The sequence below is a fragment of the Petaurus breviceps genome, unplaced genomic scaffold, assembly GCF_028583685.1.
Source record: "Petaurus breviceps papuanus isolate PSGF00001 unplaced genomic scaffold, PetGlider_PUasm1.0 685, whole genome shotgun sequence".
In the NCBI taxonomy this organism is placed as follows: Eukaryota; Metazoa; Chordata; class Mammalia; order Diprotodontia; family Petauridae; genus Petaurus; species Petaurus breviceps.
In genome coordinates, this window is record NW_027186455.1 from 2,712,988 (window position 1) to 2,735,659 (window position 22,672).

The 22,672-nt window shown below is 39.4% G+C and overlaps 1 protein-coding gene across 3 annotated transcripts; it reads right to left on the reverse strand.

Moving 5' to 3' along the window:
* Positions 1-3,162: 3,162 nt before the first annotated feature.
* On the reverse strand, positions 3,163-20,208 carry LOC138174065 (alpha-1-antichymotrypsin-like). Of its 3 annotated transcripts, none has more exons than XM_069104210.1 (5): positions 20,030-20,205; positions 16,474-17,117; positions 11,475-11,748; positions 10,401-10,548; positions 3,163-3,555 (listed from the first exon to the last, which is right to left on the reverse strand). In XM_069104210.1, exons 2-5 carry the CDS (start codon positions 17,099-17,101, stop codon positions 3,346-3,348), a joined length of 1,260 nt encoding a protein of 419 aa, XP_068960311.1. In that variant the 5' UTR covers positions 17,102-17,117; positions 20,030-20,205; the 3' UTR covers positions 3,163-3,345. The 3 variants fall into 3 exon arrangements, with proteins under 3 accessions (XP_068960311.1, XP_068960312.1, XP_068960313.1); XM_069104211.1 differs by lacking the exon at positions 20,030-20,205 and adding an exon at positions 19,992-20,015; XM_069104212.1 differs by lacking the exon at positions 3,163-3,555 and adding an exon at positions 4,591-5,108 and having other exon boundaries at positions 20,030-20,208.
* Between the last annotated feature and the right edge of the window lie 2,464 nt (positions 20,209-22,672).

Consider the following 22,672-nt stretch of genomic DNA (forward strand, 5'->3'; position numbering starts at 1 on the left):
CCACTTTGAATTGCCCTGGACTTTTGAGACCTGCCCCCTGAGCTGCCAAGGACTGAGGAGACATGGCTGTTTTGCTGGTACTTTGTCTGTCTGTTTTGATGTTGTTTTGCCAGATTTGTCCACTGGTGAAAGACAGTCCTTTTGTTGAAGAAGTCCTGAACCTGGCTGCTGGCTAAAAGATCCTGAGACTGTCCTGCAGACAGAGAGTGAATACTGTCCACTGGTGAAGGACAGTGCTGTTGTTGCAGGGGTCTGGGAACCTTTCTGTTGGTTCAAAGCTACTGAGACTGTCCTGCAGACAGAGAGTGAATACTGTCCACTGATGAAGGACAGTGCTGTTGTTGCAGGGGTCTGGGAACGTTTCTGTTGGTTCAGAAGCCCTGAAGAAGGATTTTCTTGTTGTATGTTTACAGAAATCCTGGGAGAGGGTTTTGCTAACGTTTTCAGGGGTTCTAGGACTGTTCTACAGACAGAGGATGAATTAATGAAGAGACTGTCGATGTATCTTGTGGCCTTGCTAGGCCTTGTCTCCCCAGGAACTAAGATTACTGAGAACTTGCCTCCTGTCAAGATGAAGAAAAGACCTCCATTTGGGTATTAAGTGCTTGCTTAACCTTGATGTAACTCTGGGGTAGATTCAATTGTGATCCAGGGGTGGGGAACTTTTGACCTTTTTGTGCTCTGTGATTGAACAAATGAAGGTACTTTACTTATGTTTGGAAACTAATCTCCATTTGAGAAGAGGGGTTTTGTGGTGGACTAAATGAAGGTACAGCCTAGGGGTGGAGTAGTATTTAGAACAGGGACTCTGTAATTGATTGAATGATTGGAAGGTCCTGGGGTGGGGTAGTACTTGGAGATTATTTAATCACGCTTAGTAAATGCTGTATTTGGAATGATGTCATGTTTTGATCTTCTCTGTTCTTGGTTTGTCACTGAATAAAATGGAGAGCACCTATGCTGGTATTTTGAACCTTGGGAATTTGCCTTTCCTTGGCATTACATTACAACCCAAGAGAAGCATAAACAAGTACAAAGGGAAAAGGAAACACAAGGAATTTAATACAGATAAACTTACATCCTTATAGGGGAAAATGATAGTTTTAATTTTTAGAAATTGTATCACTTGGGGCGGCCAAATAGCACAGGGAGTAAGAGCACCAGCTCCAGTGTTGGGACGACCTGGGGATCAAATCCGGGCTCAGATGCTCAGCACCACACCCAGAATTAACTGGCCGTGTAACCTTGAGCAAGTTACTTAACCCCGATTGCTTTAAAAAGAAAGAAATTGTATCACTAATAGTACAGATAAAAGCAATATAAATAGAGAGAGGGTATGGGTATAAGGCAAATATGAGGGAATGACATAAAAAAATTAACAGATGAGGAAGAGGAGTATAGTGGGTAGAGAAGAAAGGGAGAGGGAGAACGGGGGAAGTTATTTCATATGAAGAGATGCCAAAGAGTGGAGGGGAAGATGGGAGGGTGAACGACCAGCATCACTTGAACCTTACTCTCATCAGGATTGACTCAAAGGGGGAATAATATGCACAATCAATGGAATATAGATATCATTTTACCTGACAGTGAAGTAGGAGGGGAGGAGATCAAGTAAGGGGGGAGGGTTAGTTGGGATGAAGGGGTAGAAACTGACAGAAGGGAGGGCAGACAATGGAAGGTGGTAGACAGAAGCACAACACTGGTGAGGAGGGAAAGGGTAAAAGGAGAGAGAGGACAAACAGGAGGAAGAACAGGATGGAGGGAACAAAAACTGAATAACTGTTAATGTGAATGGGATGAACTCTTCCATAAAATGGGAGTGGAAAGCAGAATGGATGAAAAACCAGAATCCTACAATATGTAAAGAATAGTCTACCTGTTAGATCTGTGGGGAGGGGAAAAACTCATGACCAAGCAAGAGATAAAGAGCATCACAAAATGTAAAATAAATAATTTTGATTGTATTACATTAAAAAGTTTTTGCAGAAACAAAACCAATGAAACCAATACGAGAAGGAAAACAAAGCTGGGTAACAATCTTTATAAAAAGTGTCTCTGATAGAGGCCTCAATTCTCTAAAATACACAGAACTGGGCCTAATTTATAAGGATACAAGCCATTCCTCAAATGATAAATGTTCAAAGAATATGAAAAGGCAGTTTTGAGAAGCAGAAATCAAAGCTACCTATACCCATATGAAAAATACTCTAAATGTCTATGGGTTAGAGATATGCAAATTAAAACAATTCTGAGATCCTCTATGGGATTGGCTAATATGACAGAAAAGGGAGATGATAATGTTGGAGAGGATGTGGGAAAATTAGGACACTGACACTTTTGGTGGAAGTTGTAAACATGTAAAAAGGGAAAAGCAAACATTCATTCAACCATTCTGGACAGCAATTTGGAAGTCTGCCCAAAGGGCAACCAAACAGTGCATACCCTTTGATCCAACAATAGCACTACTAAGTCTGTATCCCAAAGATATCATTAAAAAGGGGAAAAAACCTATATGTGCAATAATATTGATAACAGCCCTTTTCATGGTGTCAAAATATTGGGAATAGAGGGGATGACCATCAGTTGGGGAATGGCTGAACAAGCTGTGGTATATGAATGTAACCAAAAGGTGAACAGGCAGATTTCAGAAAATCCTGAGAACACTTGTACAAACTGATGCAAAGTGAACTGAGCAGAACCAGGAAAACAATTGTGTGATGATCATCTATGAATGATTCAGCTCTTCTCATGATCCAAGACAAGTACAAAGGACTTACAAAGTAAAATGCTATCCATATCCAGATAAAGAACTGACAGACTCTGAATGCAGATTGTAGCATATTCTTTCACTTATTTTATTCTTTCTAGTGTCTTTTTTTCCTTTTTGATCTTTTTTCTTTGACAAATGTGACTATTATGGAATTTTTTTTACATGATATTAGATGCATAAACTATATAAAATTGCCTACCATTTTCAGTAAAGGGAGAGGGAGGAAGAAAAATGTGAAGCTCAACATCTTGTGAAAATGAATGTTAAAAATTTTCTTGACATGTAACTGGGGAAGAATAAAACTCTATTAAAAAATAAAATAGCTGTAAACAATAAGAAAAGAATTCCCTATATAAAAATAATGTTACACAACCAATACACACCTCGAGGTATATCAGCATGACTTTATTTTTTTAAACAAATATAGAAGGTCATGTTTACAGAGTGTATGGGACTAGCCCAGTGTCACCCCAGTATATGACATATATATGACAATATGTCACCGCAGATTGACCTGGAAGTAGGTATCATCTTCCTTTTACTTCAGGTCTTTTAGTTTCTGACCTGTCAGCCCCCTATTGAAGTGCCCTATCACTTTGGGGGTTGATGACTTTCCCCATAAAAAGTATGTTTCTGTCATTATTCAAAGTGACTAGGAATGGCCTATCAAACTTAATGACTGGAGGTAAAGGCCAACTTAATGAAGATCCCACCAAAAACATGCCTGTGACAGCTGCTGCTTCTGTGCCATCCTCATCTACATCCATCACAGCCTTGTGGATCACCTGTAAGGGGGAAAACAACATTTCGAACCTGGAGGTATAAATATAAGAACAATATCTTGAAGGAAGCTGGGAGAAGTCCTCCATGAGCCTTGGGTATTTGACCCCAGGAGCTTTGGGGGGACCTTGTGGCCAAATAAAATCAGGTTTCCTTAAAGGAAATCCTAAGATCAGGATAGTGTTGAAATCAGTGCTGAGTAATATGGGGGGGAGAGATAAGAACTTTAATATTTCTCCTCTATTTTTGAGAAAATTAAATTGTTTCAGACAGTTGGTAATTGCCCTGGTCAGTTGTCACCACAGCGTCTTCCATCTTCATTATTCCCCTTTTAATATCTTTCCACTATCCTCATACACCGCATTGTTCCTCCTTCCAGCTTCCTCATCCCCTCTACCTTATCCTCTCCCTCCTACCTCTTCATATATTTTTAATTTCTCATTTTTTCCTTTGGAAAACTTTCTTTATCTTTCATCCCTATTTTTTCTATCCAACCCTCATGTCCTCCAGAATCTTCCTCACCTCTATTCCTTCATCCTTTTATAAGGGAGTCTGTGCTTCACAGACCTGACCGCAGAACAGGGAGTCCTTAATGACATTTAAATATACTGTAAAGTAGCCCCATTGCTGCCCAGGTGAACTTGAGCCAATTTTCTGTAGGTGGACTCTCTTACACTGGGAGATCCAGCTTCAGTTTGGGGGAGAGACTGCAGAGATGAACAGAGTTTAAGAGGCAAGGGTGGTTGAATGGCAGACAGGATATCTAAAGTGCAGCTATGTGAGCAAAGCCAGCCCCTTTAGTCTCCAGTACCAGCTTCCCCAGAAAGGAAGGGGAAAGGAATCGGCATTTCTATAGTACCGACTCTGTGCCAGTTGCTCTGCTAAGTGTTTTTACAAATGTTATCTCAATTGATCCTCATAATAACCCTGGAAGGTAGGTGCTATTATTATTTTTATCTTACAGTTGAGGAAATTGAAGCTCAGAGTGTCCAAACAAAGAATGAATGAAAGAAGGAAAAAAAAAATGTGCTCGACGAAACTTGTTTCTCAATGGCTGATTTATTGTAACAAAAATTAACTGTTAACTTTTTATTATTAAAGCATTGGAGCCTAAAGTTTGTCAAGAGTTTCCCAACTATTTTAAAAAGTTCTTGCACAAACAATACACACTTGTATTGTCAGGATGACATTTGTTCTTTGTTATTTTTTTAAACAAATGTAGAAGGTCATGTTTACAGAGGGGAAGGAATTAGCCTCGAGTTACCCCAGTATATGACAGGCTGACCTGGGAGTAGGTCTCCCTTTCCCTTTACTTTTAAGTCTTTTAGTTCATAATCTGTCAGTCCCTTCTTCAAGAGAGCTATGCACTTTGGGGGTTGATGACTTTCCCCATAAAAAGTATATTTCTGTCATTATACAAAGTAACTAGGAATGGCCTTTCAAACTTAATGACTGGAGGTAAATGCAATCCTGCTGAAAATTTGACAATTTCAATGGCCGTGACAGCTGCAGCTTCTGTGCCAGCCTCATCTACATCTAGCACAGCTTTGTGGACCGCCTGTAAGAGGAAAAACAACATTACTGAACCTGGAGGTGTAGATATAGGAACGCTGTCATGAAGGATGCTGGGAGAAGTTGTGCATGGGCCTTGGGCCCTGGGCCTCAGGAGCACTTGGGGGATCTTGTGGCCAAATCAATGTTGGACATTGATAAATAAAAGAGATCCTAAGATCCCTACCATGCTAAAATCAGCACTGGAAAATATAGAGGAGAGAGTAAGAACTTTAATGTTTCTTCCCTATTTTTGAGAAAATTAAATTGTCTCAGACAGTTGGTAATTGCCCTGGTCAGTTGTCACCACAGCATCTTCCGTCTTCTTTATCCCCCTTTTAATATCCTTCCACTCTCCTCATGTGCTGCATTGTTTCTCCTTCCAACCTCCTCAGCCTCTCTTCCTTATCCTCTCCCTCCTATCTTCTTCATGTTTTTTTTTCCTTTCTCATCTTTTCCCTTAAACCACTTTCTTTCTTTCCCAGTCTCCTTATTTTAAATCTCTCATCCCTTTTTTCCCCATCCAACCCTCATGTCCTCCAGAATCTTCCCCACCTCTATTCCTTCATCCTTTAATAAGGGCATCTGTGCTTCACAGACCTGACCACAGAAAAGGAACTCCATAATGACATTTAAACAGACTATAAAGTAGCCCCATTGCTGCCCAGGAGAGCTTGGGCCAGTTTTCTGAAGGTGGGCCCTCTTACACTGCCTGCTGCATGTGTGGTGGGAGATCCAGCTTCAGCTTGGGGGAGAGACTGCAGAGATGAGCAGAGTTTAAGAGGTAAGGGTGGTGTTTGAATGGCAGACAGGAGATCTAAACTGCAGCTACATTAGCTAAGCCAGCCCCTTTAGTCTCCAGTACCAGCTTCCCCAGAAAGGAAGGGGAAAGGAATAAGCATTCATATAGTACCCCCTGTGTGCCAGGCCCTGTGCAAAGTGATATTATTTTCATTTTACAGTTGAGGACATTTATGCACAGAGTGGTTAAGTGACTTGCTCAGTGGTTTGTCACACAGTTAGCATTTGAGGTTGGAACTGAACTCATGCCAGGTCTGGCACTCTATCAACTGTCCCACTGATGTGCCCTGTGATATACACTAGAAAGACAGATCTAATTCTAGCCTAATACCCTGCTCAGAGAGAGGAGAATAAAAGAGATATGGCCCTCCTCCTTCTCCTCCTCCTCCTCTTCTTCCTTTTCCTACTCCTCCTCTTCCTTCCCAAAGAAGAATTCACAATCTCCTTTCGCAGATGGAATGGGCCAGATCCCTAAAGAAATCCCTCCTAACAGCCAGTCTGCCAGTACTGTGCTGCTTGATCTTCTGCTATAACACCCCCTCCCTATACAGCCTAGTTCACAGTTTACATTAGTGTACAGTATTAATTTGCCATCCATAAGCCTGTGACATGAACTGTGTTAGATGGCATAACATTTTTTGCCATTCCAGGTGACCCCTTTATGAAGTATACATGGTGGCATAGTTCAAAGAAAGTTGCACTTAGAGTCAGGAAGAAGAGTTCAAATCCTGCTTCAGATACTTATTAGAGGCATGACCCTGAGTAAGTCACTTAAACTAACTGTGACTCTATTTCCTCCTCTGTAAAGTCAGGAAATTAGACTGAATGACCTCCAAGGTTCTTTTCAACTCTGTAGTCTATGATATTATGAATCTGAATAGAAACAACCCCATAGCATAAAAAATGATAGGCCATTTACCGCGGGATCTTTTAAAGATGGTTCAGTGGATCTGGAAGAAAATCAAAGAGGATCCTAGCTTCTGGTTGGAGGTGTACTGGGAGATTGGGAAGGAGAATGGAGACAATCCAAGGGAGGCTGGAGTGTAGAAATATAGACAGAGAAACTGCCTCCAAGAAGCCAGGACTCTGGGTGTGAGGGTGCTTAGGCATATCATGCATGAGCAATGCCTCTATAGTCTCAGATTACAGAGCCCAAGGCTAGAATCCAATGACTTCTTTTCTCTCTTAGACTCCATCATGCAAGCCTATAGCCTTTCTTTCTAAGCACAGAAAAGTCAGCTTCCTTGCTTTGTTTGGAATGTTTTCTTTGTCTTTATAAATGATGTCAACCACAATCTTTTGCTAGGCTAGCTGTGCTTATTGGGAACAAGAGGGCAGTTGCAAAAGGGAAAACCTCCAGAAAAAAAGGGAGATTCAGATCTAACATGGAGGTATTTTGCCAGGCTGCAGGCTATGAGCTATAAAAGATGGAGAGAATTATAGATAATTTGATATTTCTTCTCTGCTATGGGAAGATATATTTATACCAGAAACGCATCTGGGCAGTGAGTCGATAGTAGGGTAAAAAGCAAATAAGAGTGGCTGAACACTCAGCACTGCTCCTGACACCATCCCACAACTTCCATGTTCCTCATGCCCTCTTTATCTTCCCTTCCTACTTACTCCTTTTCCCAACCTCATCTTCAGTCTCTGTCTCCTGATCCTTCAGTCCTATACTCCTTACCTTTTCTTTCCCATTCTTCTCATCAACCAGTCAACAAGCACTTCTTAATCATCTACTTGTGTGCTAAAAAAAAAGGACAGCTAAGTGGTGCAGTGAATGGAGCCTGGGCCTGGAGTCAGAAATACTCATCTTCCTGAGTTCAAATCTGCCCTCAGACTTACTAGGTCTGACCCAAGTCACTTAACCCTTTTTGCTTTCGTTTCCTCATCTTTAAATGAGCTGGAGAAGGAAATGGCAAACCATTCCAGTATTTTTGCCAAGAAATGCCCAAATGGGATCAGAAAGAGTTGGACATAACTGAAAAACTCCTGAAAAGTGCCAATGAACAACTAAGGATGCTTAAAAGACTGAAAGTCAGTTCATTTACTGGGCTCTGTCAGCAACACAGAAGTGTATGGCCCATAGGAAGAACTTAATACGTTTGTTGACAGATTATTAGGAATGTACATGCAAACATTTAAGCTGAGTCTTCACAGAGCTGAGCAATCAAACTTTTTGGACTCTTTGAGGGGTGGGAAGGGAATGCACATCTACAGCAAAACTGTTTTAGAGGGCAAGAAGTCTGTTTTTGTAGACTGATGATGCTGAAAGATTCAGCAAGTGATCTCACCTCCCTGATCTCAATGCAAACTGTGGGGCTTGGAGGGAACAAGATCTTTAGTGGTACAAAAATGCAGCGCTAAGCAAAAGGTGCATTTAATTATATAGGGCAATCAACCACTGCAGCAGCATATCCAGACGTTACATTACTGTGTGTTAATAGTGTTATTCTGAAAATCCATTGGTCAAGACAAGCTTATTTGGAGTGGTCCTAAAGTAACACTGGGCTTATTTGAAATTAATTTAGCATGACTCAAGGAACTATAGGACTTCTTTGTAACATAACTGTCAAGGAAGGTGATGTCCTTAAGTAACAAACAAAATCCTTACCTTGGCATTCAAGACCCTGTACAGTCGAATATCACTCTGAATTTTCAGCATTATCTTATACATTTTGAAGAATAACAATGAATTTAGCTATTTTTTTTCAGGTTTGCAAAGCATTTTGCTCACAACAACCTTGTAAATCCAATGCAAATGAAAATGAAGATGAGAAAAGGAAACTGATTTGGCCAGGGTCACATACATAGGAAATGTTCTCATTTCTTGTGGCAGAGTAAACATGGACTGAGTTTATTATCAGAAAGACTGCCTTTGGAATTAAGTCTTAGAACTGTAATTGCTCTGGGTCTTCAGGCAAGTTTTTACGCTCTCTTAGAATCGTTTTCCTTATCTTGAAAAGAATAACAGTAAACATTCAGATAGTCCTCTCAAGTTTACATTGTGGTTTACCTGAGTTAAGTCTTTTGATCCTTACAGCAACCTTAGGACACAGGTGCTATTATTATCCACAGTTTTATAGACAAGGAAAATGAGCCACAAAATGGTTAAGTGATTTGTCCAGGTTCACCCAGCCAGAGAAAGTCTGAATGAAACAGGATTCAAATTCAATTCTTTTTGACTCCAAGTCCTGTGCCCTATCCATTGTACCACCTAGTTGGAAATGCTATTACAATAATAGCAAATATCTCACAGGGATGTTTTGGCAATTGAATGAGTCACTGAGCCCCTTTAGACCTCAGTTTCCTCATTTGTAAAATGATAGGGTTTCTACTAGAGAGACTCTGAGGACCTTTCCAGCATTAAATCTATGATGCCAGCTATGTCAAGTAATTTATTTTAATTTTTTTTTTCAGTTCCAGATTCTCTCCCTCCTTCTATCTCCTCCACCACGCACTGAGAAGGAAAGAAGTGTGAGGCTCATTTGTATGAAGTCATGCAAAACATATTTCTACATTAGCTGTATCACACAAAAAAACAAGAAAAATAAAGGGGAAAATATTCTTCAAATTGTACTCAGAATTCATCAGTTCTCTGAAGGTGAATAACATTTTTCATCATGAGCCCTTTGGTTCGTGGATTGGATCATTGTATTGATTAAAATAGCTGAATCTTTCATGGTTGATTATTATTACAATATTGCTGTTACTGTGTACAGTGTTCTCCAATTCTATTCATTTGATTCTGTATCAGTTCATGAAAGTCTTCTCAGGTTTTTTCTGAAGTCATCCCCTTTGCCATTTATAACAGCATAATAATATTCCATCCCAATCACATGCTACAACTTGTTCAGCTGTTCCACAATAGAAGATCATCTCCTTAATTTCTAATTCTTTGCCACCATGTTCAACTCTTTGTAACCTTATTTGGGTTTTTCTGCCAACTATGATTATTATTTATTAGGTTTTTGACCTATAGCTCAAATGGCTCTACCATTCTTTGGTTTTGTGTCTTTCACCAAAGACACATTTCCCTTCAAAGCCTCACATTGCCAGTCTTCCAGACTTAGGTCAGGAAGAGGTGAGTTCAAATCTAACCCCAGATATTTCCTAACTGTGTGACCTGTGGCAAGTTTTCCTTATCTTTACATTAATAATTCTTTCACTAGGTATTTCAAAAGGTTATTGTGATGAAGATACTTTGTTAATCTTGAGTGGTACATGGATTATTATTATATTTCCAGGGAGCCAGAAGGTATTTGAAAACATAGGTTATAATAATAAGCTATCTTATTCTGGGTTCTATGGAATCTACAAGAATTGTAGGAGGCCATGGGGTCCATAGGCATATATTGTTGTCATTATTTATACCACTGTCATGTTACCAACATGTCCATGTTCACCTACCTTACCAAAGCATAATTCAATATCCTGTTCACCTCAATCTATGCACCTAAAAACTTGAGAAGGATTAATTTAAAGTTGTTGAACCTACTTTGGAAACTTTGAGGTTGTTTTGTCCAGTTATTCCAGAAAGATTAGCTCGATTAGTAAAGACTTCCTCCATACCCATTTTGGCAAGTATCTTCGCTAGTTCATAGCTACTAGAGATGGAAAATTTTGGCAAGAAGAGATTGATCTCTCTGTAAAAAACAAACAAACAAACCAAAGAGTGAGAAAAGTGCACTATGACCATTTTATTCTTTAGCACCTTTGGAATGCGTAAACCCACAGAAAACATTTTAATATTCAGTTTAAAAAGTATTTATTGAACACATTAGGACCCATGGATGGGAGGCAAGAATTGATCCACTCTCCAGAAAATGTCACAGTTTAACTTCCTGGTGAAGGGGAAAGAGCCCTAGATTGGCAGGAGAATTGGGATACAGTCCAGATTCTGACACAGAATTGCTGAGTAACCATGGACAATTACTTCATCCCTCAGTTTTCTTAACTATAAATGAGGGAAATACAATCTACCTCTCCAGGTTGCCAGGAGGCAGTACTTTGCAAACATTAACATTTTATAGATTTGTGAGGTTATTTATTTATCAAATCTATTACCCATCTCCCAATGAAGTGACTTAGGTTCCTTTTTAATGCAGGAGTATGTCAGAAAGACTCCTGAATTTGTAATCGGTTTGAATCTCTGGTAGTTGTAACTTTGGTTAAGTCATTTTGGTTTTTGTGCCTCAGTTTCTGCATCTGTAAAATGAATATATTTGATGACCTCTAAGGTCCTTTCCAGCTCAACAGTCTATATTGTCTTTTTACTTATTAAAAAAAAAGAATTGGAAAGGCACATGTCAGTTTTCAGACAAGCCTTAACTGGGGTCAAATAATCAGGGCCGGGGTATATAAGAGGTGCAAAAACAAACAGAAAAACACCTAGATTTATTACTTCTTAAGATTGTACTGAGGGCTGTTATGGTATTTACAGTAAAGGAGGATGTTAGAAAATAAAGGAGTCGTTAGGGATGGAAAGGACATCAGAAGACAGATTAAAATACAAAATGAGTGATAGTAAAACTGGATTCTACCCTGGAGATTATCAACAGTGGATAATTACCTAATTTGCAGTGAATTTTTCCACTTTTTCAGTACTTCTGGGCTGAGAGCATCTTCAACATTCTTCATTTTGTTTTCATCAGGAAGAATAAAAAGTGCCGTAGCATTACCTATGTACTTCAGCTCTACAACTGTGCAGAAAAGCTCTTCGTCTTGGAAAACACCGGTGTAAAATTTATTTTTATGCATCATGGGAATTTCAACAGTTTGGTCTTTACTCACAAAAAACTTGTCTTTCGAAGTGTAAAATGAATTAAATGGGTTTTCCCACTTAGCTTGAGAGGAAAGAAAAAATACAGGAAAATATTATACACAAGGGCCATTTTATATTAGTATTTACAGATAGGGCAACCTAAACTGGATATCTCTAAACCAGGGGCTCTTGACCCATTTTTTGTGCCATGGATGCCTTTGGGAAAAATGCAGTGAAGCCTGAATAATATTTTGTTATCTCCTTTTCCAATTTAAGAAAATGATAAAATTAAACTAGAAATTAATAAAAATAATGTACTTTTTTTCATCCAATTTTATGAAACCACTGAAATCTCTCCAAGGACTCTGCAGGCTAAGAATCCCTGCTCTAAATTGTAGATTCACAAAAACTTTTTTACCTAAGATCCTAAAAAAAATCATTTAAATCACTCCCTCTCTTTCACTCATTGCATAATTTTTCCTGCTCCACAATTCTTGTTAGCATGGAGACAGGAAATTTAAACAAGGAATAAGAAAAAATGTAAACCCCCCAAAAAATCCTGGACCAAAGGATCATGGGATCAAAGATTTAGGGACAGAAGGAGCCCTGGAATGACTTTAATACAGCCCCATCTTTTTACTGATGAGGAAGATGAGTCTCATAGTAGTGAAATGACTTCTGCAAGCTCAATAAGGCATTCAAGTGCAGAGCCACGGTTTAAGCCTCAATTCTCTATCCAGAAATCCAGTATTCTTTCCCTTTAGCCATGCTGCCCTTCTGGAGAATATGGAAACACTGAAGCAAATGGTCATAAATTTGGAGCAAGAAGCCATATAGTCCATCTGCTTCATTTTAGAAAACCTGGTCCATTTTGTCACAGATCACTTCAATTACAGGTCAGTCAGCTGAACGAAATTAAGTAACGGGATGTGCAGAGAAAAGAATGGGGATGAGACTATAGGTAGAATATGAGAATCAGAACTGGAATTGAACCTAGAAAGATAAGTGGCTCTAAGATAAGGAGAATAAGAGAACAAGCATCTACTACATGCCAGGCACTTTACAAATATTCTGTCATTTACTACTTACAAAAACTCTGTGATGTAGGTGCTAATGTTATTCCCATTTTATAAATGAAGTAATTGAGGTCGAAAGAATTTAAACAACTGGAGCCCAAAACTAGAGTCAATGGATGGAACTTACAAAACTTGATTTTGGTTTGAAGTAACAACAACAGTATCTTTCTAATGATCAGACATACTATAGTGTAATGAGCTACTTTGGTAGGTAGTGATTTCACTGTCATGGATAGACACTTCATTACTTGTTCTGAATGTTGTGCAGAGAACATTCATGAACTTCATGAACTCTAAGACATCTAAGTCTCCTTCCAATTTTTCAATTCTCCAATTAGCCTATGCTTCCAAGTTCAGTGCTGACCGCTGTATAACAGCACCCCCATCCTTGTGCAGGATGGTTTTGGAGAACAGTGAGCTTAAATGGAAGATTATCAATAAGACCTGGCGATGAGTCTATAAACCATCACTTCACAACCATGTGACTGAGCAAGGCATTTCTCCTTAACGGGTAATGCAGGAATGACAATCCCCGTCTTGCCTCTTTAGGACAGATATTTATTATCATCGGTAGAGCTAATAGATCCATATTACTCTATAAACTAAGCTATGTTATTCCCCCAGTACTTGAAAATCCCTTCACTACCACCAACACTGTCCCTGATATCACTTTATAGACAAAACAAGGTTTAGCCAAAAATGAAGTCTTTGGCAATTCTGTGGGTACAGTGTTTGCTAGATCTCTGAGATTTACTAAATTGTTATCTCTAAACTATAGTAAAGACTAAAGAGCTGAAGACCCCTAATGGCTGATCTGAAGCAGCCTGACAGGATAGGTTGGCTTTGTGGCTGGGGCAATCCTGCCAAAGCAACCTCCCTCCTGTCAAAACAATTGTTGGCCATGTAACCAGCAAAAACCCTACCCAAAGAAGGAGAACTCCAAGGAAAATCCTGTCCTAGGAAAGCAGGATGACCTTAGTGGACTGATTTTGAAATCTGATTGGTAAAGTAACCAATCATGGCTTTAGAACATTGACAGCAAAGCAGGCATTTTTCCTCTTTTCAGGAGGCTGGTAGCATTGTAGACTGGCATGAGGCACATTCTGTTACTGATGGCCAATGTACTCATTTGCTTTGATTTCCTCAACTTCTTTTTACAAAGGACATACAAAGGATGGCAAGAAAGGCATTGGGGGGCAACTAGATGGCACGGTGAATACAGCACCAGCCCTGGAGTCAGGAGGAGCTGAGTTCAAATTCAGACTCAGACACTTAACACTTACTAGCCATATGACCTTGAACAATTAACTTAGCCCCAATTTCCCTGCTTTTTCCCCTCCAAAAAGGCAAAAAAAAGTCATTGGGAAGAATCCGTATTTTTTTTTAAAAGAGCATCAATAATACATTTTTAAGAGAAGTTTTTCCATTGTCATTACAGCACGCAAAATGTAATGGATCAACAAGGTGAACCTACCTTCTCTACTGATACACTAATAGATAGACAGGTTCAGGGAATGAGTCCAGGGTTCATTGGTCACTCTACTTTCAGAAGGACTTTAGACACTATTGATGGGTGTCCCCAAAGATACTAAGCCATAGAAGCAACTGCAAACTGTAATTTTGGTTCCTAGTTGAGATCTTCCCAGAAAGAAGGGAGTAGCCTGCGTAGATAATGAGAACCAGATTACTCTGGCTCACAGGCCAATTTTATCTCCCACAATAAATTAATGTCTTGGTCTTCTCATCTAATTCATCCTTTCTCATATGAACTTGGGTAGCATGAGTCAACAATTCAAGAGATTAGTTACTCCTGACTGAGTCAAACGAAAAACTTGTGATCAGACTCTGAGGAATTTGAAATGATTTTGGAAGCCTAGTGCCACCATCAGTCTCTTTCTCTTCCTATACGCATTATTTTCTGCTGCCACCAATGTGCCACTTTAATGGTTTGGGATGCACAGTATGGACTGGTTGGTAGACACCTTCCCAATAGAGAAAAGTCATGAACTGGGAGGAAAGAGACTCGTGATGTCATTTTTGACTCAGTGTATGACTCTAAACCACTCATTTGACCTTTCCAATGTCTCAGTTTCCTCATTTGTAAAATGAGGAAAATTCCTTTAATCGTTTGGGATGCAGAGTATGGACTGGTTGGTAGACACCTTCCCAATAAAGAAAAGTCATGAAGTGGGAGTTAAGTTATTGTTGATATCATTGTGATGTCATTCTTGACTCAGTGTATGACTCCAGACCACTCATTTGACCTTTCCAATGTCTCAGTTTCCTCATCTGTAAAATGAGGATAATTCCTGCTTCTTAACACATTCAATGCCATCCACCACATAGCTCACAAGACTTTTATAAGAATCATATAAGATAATGTGCTTGAAGTTCCTTTTCAATCCATAAAGGCTATTGTAATGTGGAAACTATTATCATCACTAACAAGTAAAGGATCATTTAAGCTCTTACTGCCAAGTACCCTGTTAAGTACTGGAGATAAAAGGGGAGATAAGTACAGTCTTGATGCCTTACAAACATCTTCTTCTTCCATTCTCATGACCCCTTCTGTATTACACCTAGGATCAAATGTTAAGTCCTATATTTAGCATGTAAAGCTTACCATGACCTGATCCTTCTTTCCTTTCTAGACTTGTTACAATTTACTCCCTTTTCTGTACCCTACAGTCCATCTCTACTGGCCTTCTTGCTGTTTCTTGTTTAACTCCTTATTCCCCATTTCCATCCCTGTCTTTGCACGTGGTGATCCCCGTGCCTAGAATATTCTCATTCCTCACCTCGTTCTTTTAGTTTCCCTGGCTTCCTCCAAGATTCAGCTCAAATACTGCCTTCTCCAGGAATCCTTTCTCAGTTCTCCCAGCTATTAATGACTTTCTCAGCTCACCTTTCATTTATTCGGTATACACCTTTTATTCATATCGCTTTTTTGTTTTCTCTGTGTGTGTGTGTGTGTGTGTTTGTCATGCTATTTCCTCCATTCCAAGCTAAGTTTCTTGAGGACAAGGACTGTTTTGGACTTCCTTTGTATCTCCAGTGCTTAACAGAATGCCTGGCACATAATAAGTGTTTTATGAACTCCTGTTGACCAACTGACCTATATATATCCTGGAACAGTAAGCACTGGAAGAAGGTTTGATTCTCAGATCTGGCACTTAATTCATGTGTTACCTTAAACAAGTCCCTTTACCTTACTGAGTCTATGTAGATGGCCTGTCTATAAGGACTGTCCCAGCTTTAATGTTCTATGATCCCATGGTTACAGAAACAACAAAAAACAAAATGAAAATCTGCAAAAATCACTCTATGTCAATTGTCAAGGTGTAAAGCAGAAGTGGAGGGAAGACTACATCCTCTTTAATTTTTTTTTCCAAATTGACCATAAATCTGAGAGCTTTATGCAGTTCAACTTCCTTAATTTACAAAAACAACAACATCAACAAAACCAGAGTCAATGGGGGAAGTGACTAGTCAAGAGCCATTGAGAGATTCAAACCCAGGTCCTGTAACTCTAAATCCAGGAGTTTTGATCATGAGGACCCTAGGCCAAGAGGAAAGATGGTGCAAGCAAGAAAATGATAGGAGACTCCAATGGAACAAACCCAGGGGCTTGCCTGTAAGAAAAGATGTGAGGACATGGGCCCAATGGTCTTAGAAAAAAAATTTCCCCTTGAGAATTGAATAAACCACCCAAAGGAACCCATAATTCTTACCACTAAAGAATATGTAATTCACAAGAATCATTAGTGTGTCTTCATCAAGCCTGTCGAACAGTTTCACGATTTTCCCTCGGGTTTGCTTCTTGACGTAATCATTGATCTGCTGTGTTGCCAAATCAGAGTTCTGGAAGTTAGCAGGGAAAACTTCTGATGAATATAGAGACTTGCTGTCTTCCTGGAACTTGTCCAGCAATTCCAAACTTTGGTCGATAAACAAGGCATTGCCCGTGCTTAGTTGGACCGTGTTGTTGGAGAGATTGAGGGAGTTTATGAGTTGCTGAAAGCCTCTGTGGATTTCAGCCTCTGGGGTCTCTGTCAAGTTGAATCTCAGACCCTCTAGGATCTGAGTCTGGGTGGTTCCTCTGGCCCCCAGAGACAGGAGAGCAGAGGCAATTGATATACTCAGGGGAGAGAAAAGGATATTCTCCTTGCTGTTTTCTAAAATAAGCTTCTTGTATAGAAGTAATGTAAACTCAACATTGTCAGTGTATAGTGATGGAAATTCCGAATTCATCCTACCAGGTTGCCCCTCCAGGATTGGAGCTTTCTCTGGGTTCGGGTAACACAGCCCAGTGACACAGAATACAGCCACAAGCAGCCCCAGAATATAGGCAGGATACATTCTTCCAACCTTTAATCTGTGGAAAGGAAGCATCACTGAAGTTATTGTAGACAAAGTGCTAAGAAGGACTGGAATTGGGCAGCTATGTGGTGCATTGATAGAGCAGGGGGTGAGGAGCCTGTGACCTTGAAGCCACATGTGCCTCTTTAGTTTGGATGCAGTCAAGTTTGGATTCAGTCAAAGGGGTTCACTTGAAGACCTAGAGGGCAAAATGTGACCTCAAGTTCTGAGGCTCCCCACCTCTGAGATAGAGTGTTGAGTATGGATGCAGGAAGACTCATCTTCCTGGGTTCAAATCTGGCCTCAGACACTTAGTAGCTGTATGATTCTGGCCAATTACTCAATGGTTTGCCTCAGTTTCCTCATCTGTAAAATGAGCTTGAGAAGGGGCTGTTGCCATCACCAGTCTTTGATTTACTCTCAATGTCAGAGATAGCCGTAGAAAAAAACTGTGAAGTTGTCTTTGGTCCTTCCTCATGACCTCCTTTTCCTCCTTCCTTGTTCCCCTTTCCTTCCTCTCTTTTTCCCATAGACCTGAAACTCCCTCCCCTAGTATTTCATTGCTACTAATACCTATTAAGATATTCATTGATAACTGAAGCTTGGCTTAGTGCATGACCTTTCCCCACTGGGATATTTGCACTTAAATCAGGGTTAGTCAAAGATCAAAAGACTTTGCAGACTCAAACGAACTGATTGATCATTCCTTAGGCTTAGGACAATGATGGGATGTATTTCAAATCATGATCTATTCCTAAAAACACATAGAACCAGAAGGGATCTCAGAACTAAGCCATCTCATCTTCTTATGTTATAGATAAGGAGGAAACTGGTGCTCAGGAAAGTTATGACTTTCTGGAGATCACTCAGATGCTTCATTATAGAGCCAGAGCTAGAAGCATCTTTAATGTAATTTAATTTTTAATTATACCTTAAAGCTGAAAGGGACTTTGTTGTTATGGTTCAGCCATGTCTGACTCTTTGTGACCCCATGGACCACACTATCTGTGGAATTTTCTTAGCAAAGATGTTAGAGTATTTTGCATTTTCTTCTCCAATGGATTAAGGCAACAGAAGCTAAGTGACTTGACTGAGGTCACACAGCTAGCGAGTGTCTGATACTGAATCTGAGCTCAGATCTTCCTGACTCCTGGCCCACTGCTGCATCTACTGAGCCATCCAGTTTCCTGAAAGAGATAAAGAGACCTCAGATATGATCTAATCCATGCCTTTCATTTAACATTTGAGGGAACTAAGGCATAAAGAGAGGAAAGGACTAACCTAAGGTCACACAGTGAGCCAGTAAAAAAGTAAGGATTAAAACCTAGGACTTCTGATATCTTATTTCTTATATACGCTCCTCCTCCTGGGCACCAGATTCATTTGTTTCTGAGAAATTGATCATTTCCCATGAGAACAAACAAGTTCTAGTTTCATGGCAATGCAACTCATTGCATTATACTCAATCAAACAATGTCCGCAGGCATTGACTGAGCAGAAGAATGTGCTGGCAAGTGCTTTAACAAGCACCTCTCCTAGGAAACAAAACTTGCTCTCACCACATCCTTTTTATTTTAAGCAATTGGGGTTGTTACTTGCTCGAGGTTACACATATTTGGGTGTGATGCTAAGTATCTGAGCCCAGATTCAATCCCCAGGTCATCCCAACACTGAGGCCAGTGTTCTTACTCACTGAGCCACCTAGCCGCCCCTTCACCACATACTTTTAAGTTCAATCTGCATCACTGCCATGTTTTCTATCACCTTCTTTACTTTAGACGATCGAAGAAAAAATAAACCAAGACCTGATTTGTAACTTGTGCAATAAATTCTTGTACTAAAAATTTAACAGTTGGTTCTCCCAAATTCATAGCACACCTGCATTAAATGCTTACTGTGTGTCAGGCACTGGGCTGATTTCTAGGGATAAAAAAGCAAAAATTGAACAGTTTTGTTCATCGAATATCAGCAAAGTATTCTATCCTTACATCATCTTTAATGTAAGGTGCCTGCAGTAAGGAAGGAAGAGAATCCTGGTCTTCACCTCCAGACTAATGACAGTGAAAATTCTAAATGAGCATGTACAGTTTAAAATTCATTGTCCCATTTACATCACGAAGATGATTCCATTCCTCACTTTCTCAAAAACAAAGTCATCCGTAGGGAGCCAGTGTCAGTTAAAAAAAAAAAACAAAGGTCATATTCAAATAATTTTACCATCCTGAGCTTCCAAAATCGGGTTACTTTGGTATAGGCTAGTCCTTAGGAAAACATACACAACCAAAGAACTCAGAACAGGAAGGAATTTTGGAATATAGAATGTTAGAAAATGAAATACAGGCTGTTAGAAACTGAAGGCACCTTAAACCAAAGAATGCCAGAATTAGATCAGACTTGAAATATAGAATATCAGAACCGAAATCACTAGGGTTGGGCAGGCCCTTAGATCATTACACTTGTTCTTATTTCCATATCACCATATGGTTTACAAAGCATTTTCCCCAGAACAGCCCCAGTAAGGCAGGCAAAGCTACTATTAGTACAGACATTTTATGGATGAGAAAACTGAGGTACAGAGTCACACGTCTAGAAAAGTACCCCGCTGTTCTCCCATTGGGGATTCCCTCTAGTTACTGGAAGAGCTTAAATGAGAAGAGAGGTTTCTTGTTGAATGAATTCCTGGGATGGCCTAGAAAGTCAATGAAAAGAACTTGAATTTGAATCATGATTCTACTACTTCAATTGGTTTAAATTAAGGTAAGTTGCATTCTGACACTTGGTCTCAGTTTCTCCATCTGCAAAATGCATCATTTGGACTAAAGTACCTTTCAGCTTTGATATTCTCTGATTCTATTAACCCAAATATCAAAAAGCAAAGAGATTTACTTACTTGAACTGAGAGCATTGGAAGAGAAAAATCTTACTTACCACTCACTCCCAAAGCAAACTGAACTGCTCACTTAGCTCACTGCCGATCTTCACTCTTATTTGCCACCAGAAAGAGCTCCTCCCCCAGTTTATTAAGCAGAAAATGGGACAACACAGGGACCTGTTTGTGCTGACATTGGCAAAGGGATGATTTCCAGTAACTTCATCTTCCCATTTATCTGCCTCTTCCCACATAGACACTGTGTGTTTCATAATGCAGTTTCCGTTTTCCATAGATCTCAGCCAGAGAGAAAGATTTCGTCAGAGAGCTATGAGAATACAGGGAGAACAAAATCTACTCGTTAGCTAATCCTTATAGGCAATCAGACAATGAAGAAATTTTACATATTTTTGTTATCTTGGCCAGATTGTTGATAAATTAGTGACTGTTTCTGTCTCAACGGGGAATATTATATAAAGTACGCTTCTATTAACTGTTTGATTCCTAAAGGTACTGAGATTTGTGGTTAATATTTATTTTTTCAAGCTTGATTTTGATATGTTCAATGTCTGACAGTTAATTTATTAGATGAGAAAATCAGAATCCTAAGAAGTCATAGAAAATCAGATTCAAAAGGAACATTGGAAACCATCTTCTCCAGTTTTTTCATTTTACAGATGATGAAACAGACCAAGACAGGGAAATGACTTGTGGGAGTTAGAGATGGAATTGAAATCCACGCCTTCTGTCCCCTGATAAATGCAGGACTCGCTCTACTACACTGAGTTACTCTTGCAAACTTTCAATCACTATTTAAATGCTAGCTGGTATTATATAGATTTTAGGGTTTGCAAAGTGCTTTACATGTCATCTCTTTGATGCTCCCAACAACCCTGGGAAGTAAGTAGTACTATTATTTTTCACATTTTATAGATGAAGCAACTTAACTTAGGATGAGAGCTAAGTGATTTGCCCAGGATCACACAGCTTGTCTGAAGCAGGATTTGAACTCACGTCTCCTGAATCTAAGTCTAGCACCCTGTGTACTGACAGCTAGATACAGTATCCAAGACAAAGAAGAACTAGCCCCACTATCCTTTGCTCTGATCCTATCCTCTCTAGAATACTATATCCTACTCTGGGCACCAGAAATCAGGAAGAACTTTGATAAATTGGGGTCTCTCCAGAGGACAGCAGCTAGGATAAGGCATGGACTGCAGAGGTACCAAACATGGATCCGCTGAAAGAACGGTGAATCTTTAACCTAGAACATAATTGGTGTCTCCAGATATTGGAAGAGATGTTCTTTGAAAGAAATTTTAAATTATTCTCAGAGGTGTCTGGAGGTAGAATAGGAACACATAGGTGGAAGGTACTGAAAGATTTCAGAAAATGTAAATGCAGCATCTGCTTTGAACCAAAACATGCACTCACTTACATGTTGGGACTCACAGAGGGCAGCTACTGATTGCATTAATTCTGTGGGTCTGTGTCTCCAAGCACTGTAGTGCAGAAGTCTACATACTGTTTCCCATTAATAGTCAACTGGGTTAACGTTGTTAGTTTTAGAAATATTTTTTATTCTGAATTTAAATGCTGAAAGCTAAAGATACACACAGGAAAAACCCCAAAGAATTCTATGTGAAACCATGAATGTCTACTTCATACTACCTTTTTTTACTATGAAGTGTATAATATATAAAATATAACACACACACACATATACACACACACAAACATATATTAAAACTAAGGGACAGCTAGGTGATACAATGGATAGTGTGCTGGGCCTGAAGTTAGGAAGACATTTTCCTGAGTCCAAAACTGAGCTCAGATGCTTACTAGTCATGTGACACTGGGCAAATCACTTAACCCTGTTTGCCTCAGTTTTCTAGTCTTTAAAATGAGCTAGAGAAGGAAATGATAAACTATTACAGTATCTTTTCCAAGAAAATGTCAAATGGGGTCATAAAGAATCGACACGATTGAAATGAAAAAACAATAGAAAATGAAAACATGCTCTAACATATATATATATATATATCAATACATATAATAAATATATAACACAATATATAAAATAAAATATTTTTATTAAGTATGCAATACATTTTATATATTACTTTCCAAACTCTTCTGCTTGTGTGTGCTTTGTTTTGAACTGAGAAGCCTGTACATTCTTTTCTTCTTTTGCTTTTTGAAGGGGGGAAGGAAGGTAATTGGAGGTGTGACTGGCCCAAGGTCACAGGGCTAGTATGTGTTAAGTCTCTTGAGGACAGATTTGAACTTAGGTCCTCCTGACTTGAGGGCCGGTGCTCTATTCACTGTGCCATTAGCCATCCGAAAGTCTATACATTCTTAAAAATACAATTATGCAATTATGATCTTCAGGGAGCACGGGGAGCAGGGGAAGGGCACATTTCTATTGCAAGTACTGTTTCTTCTCACTTTCTCCCTGCTTAAAAACTTAGGGTAAAAGAAGGAAAAAACGTTCTTGCAATAAGTAAGACAAGTTAAGTCCAATAAGTATGCGTAACCAAAAATGTTTATCTCTCTCTGAACTCTGTTTCCATTACCTCTCTGTTAGTACATGGGTAACATATTTCGCCATAAATCCACTAGATACAAAGTTCGTTGTTGCATTGATAGAGTTCTTCATTCTTTCTGTTTGCTCATTTCCCAGCCTATTTGTTGACTTTTAA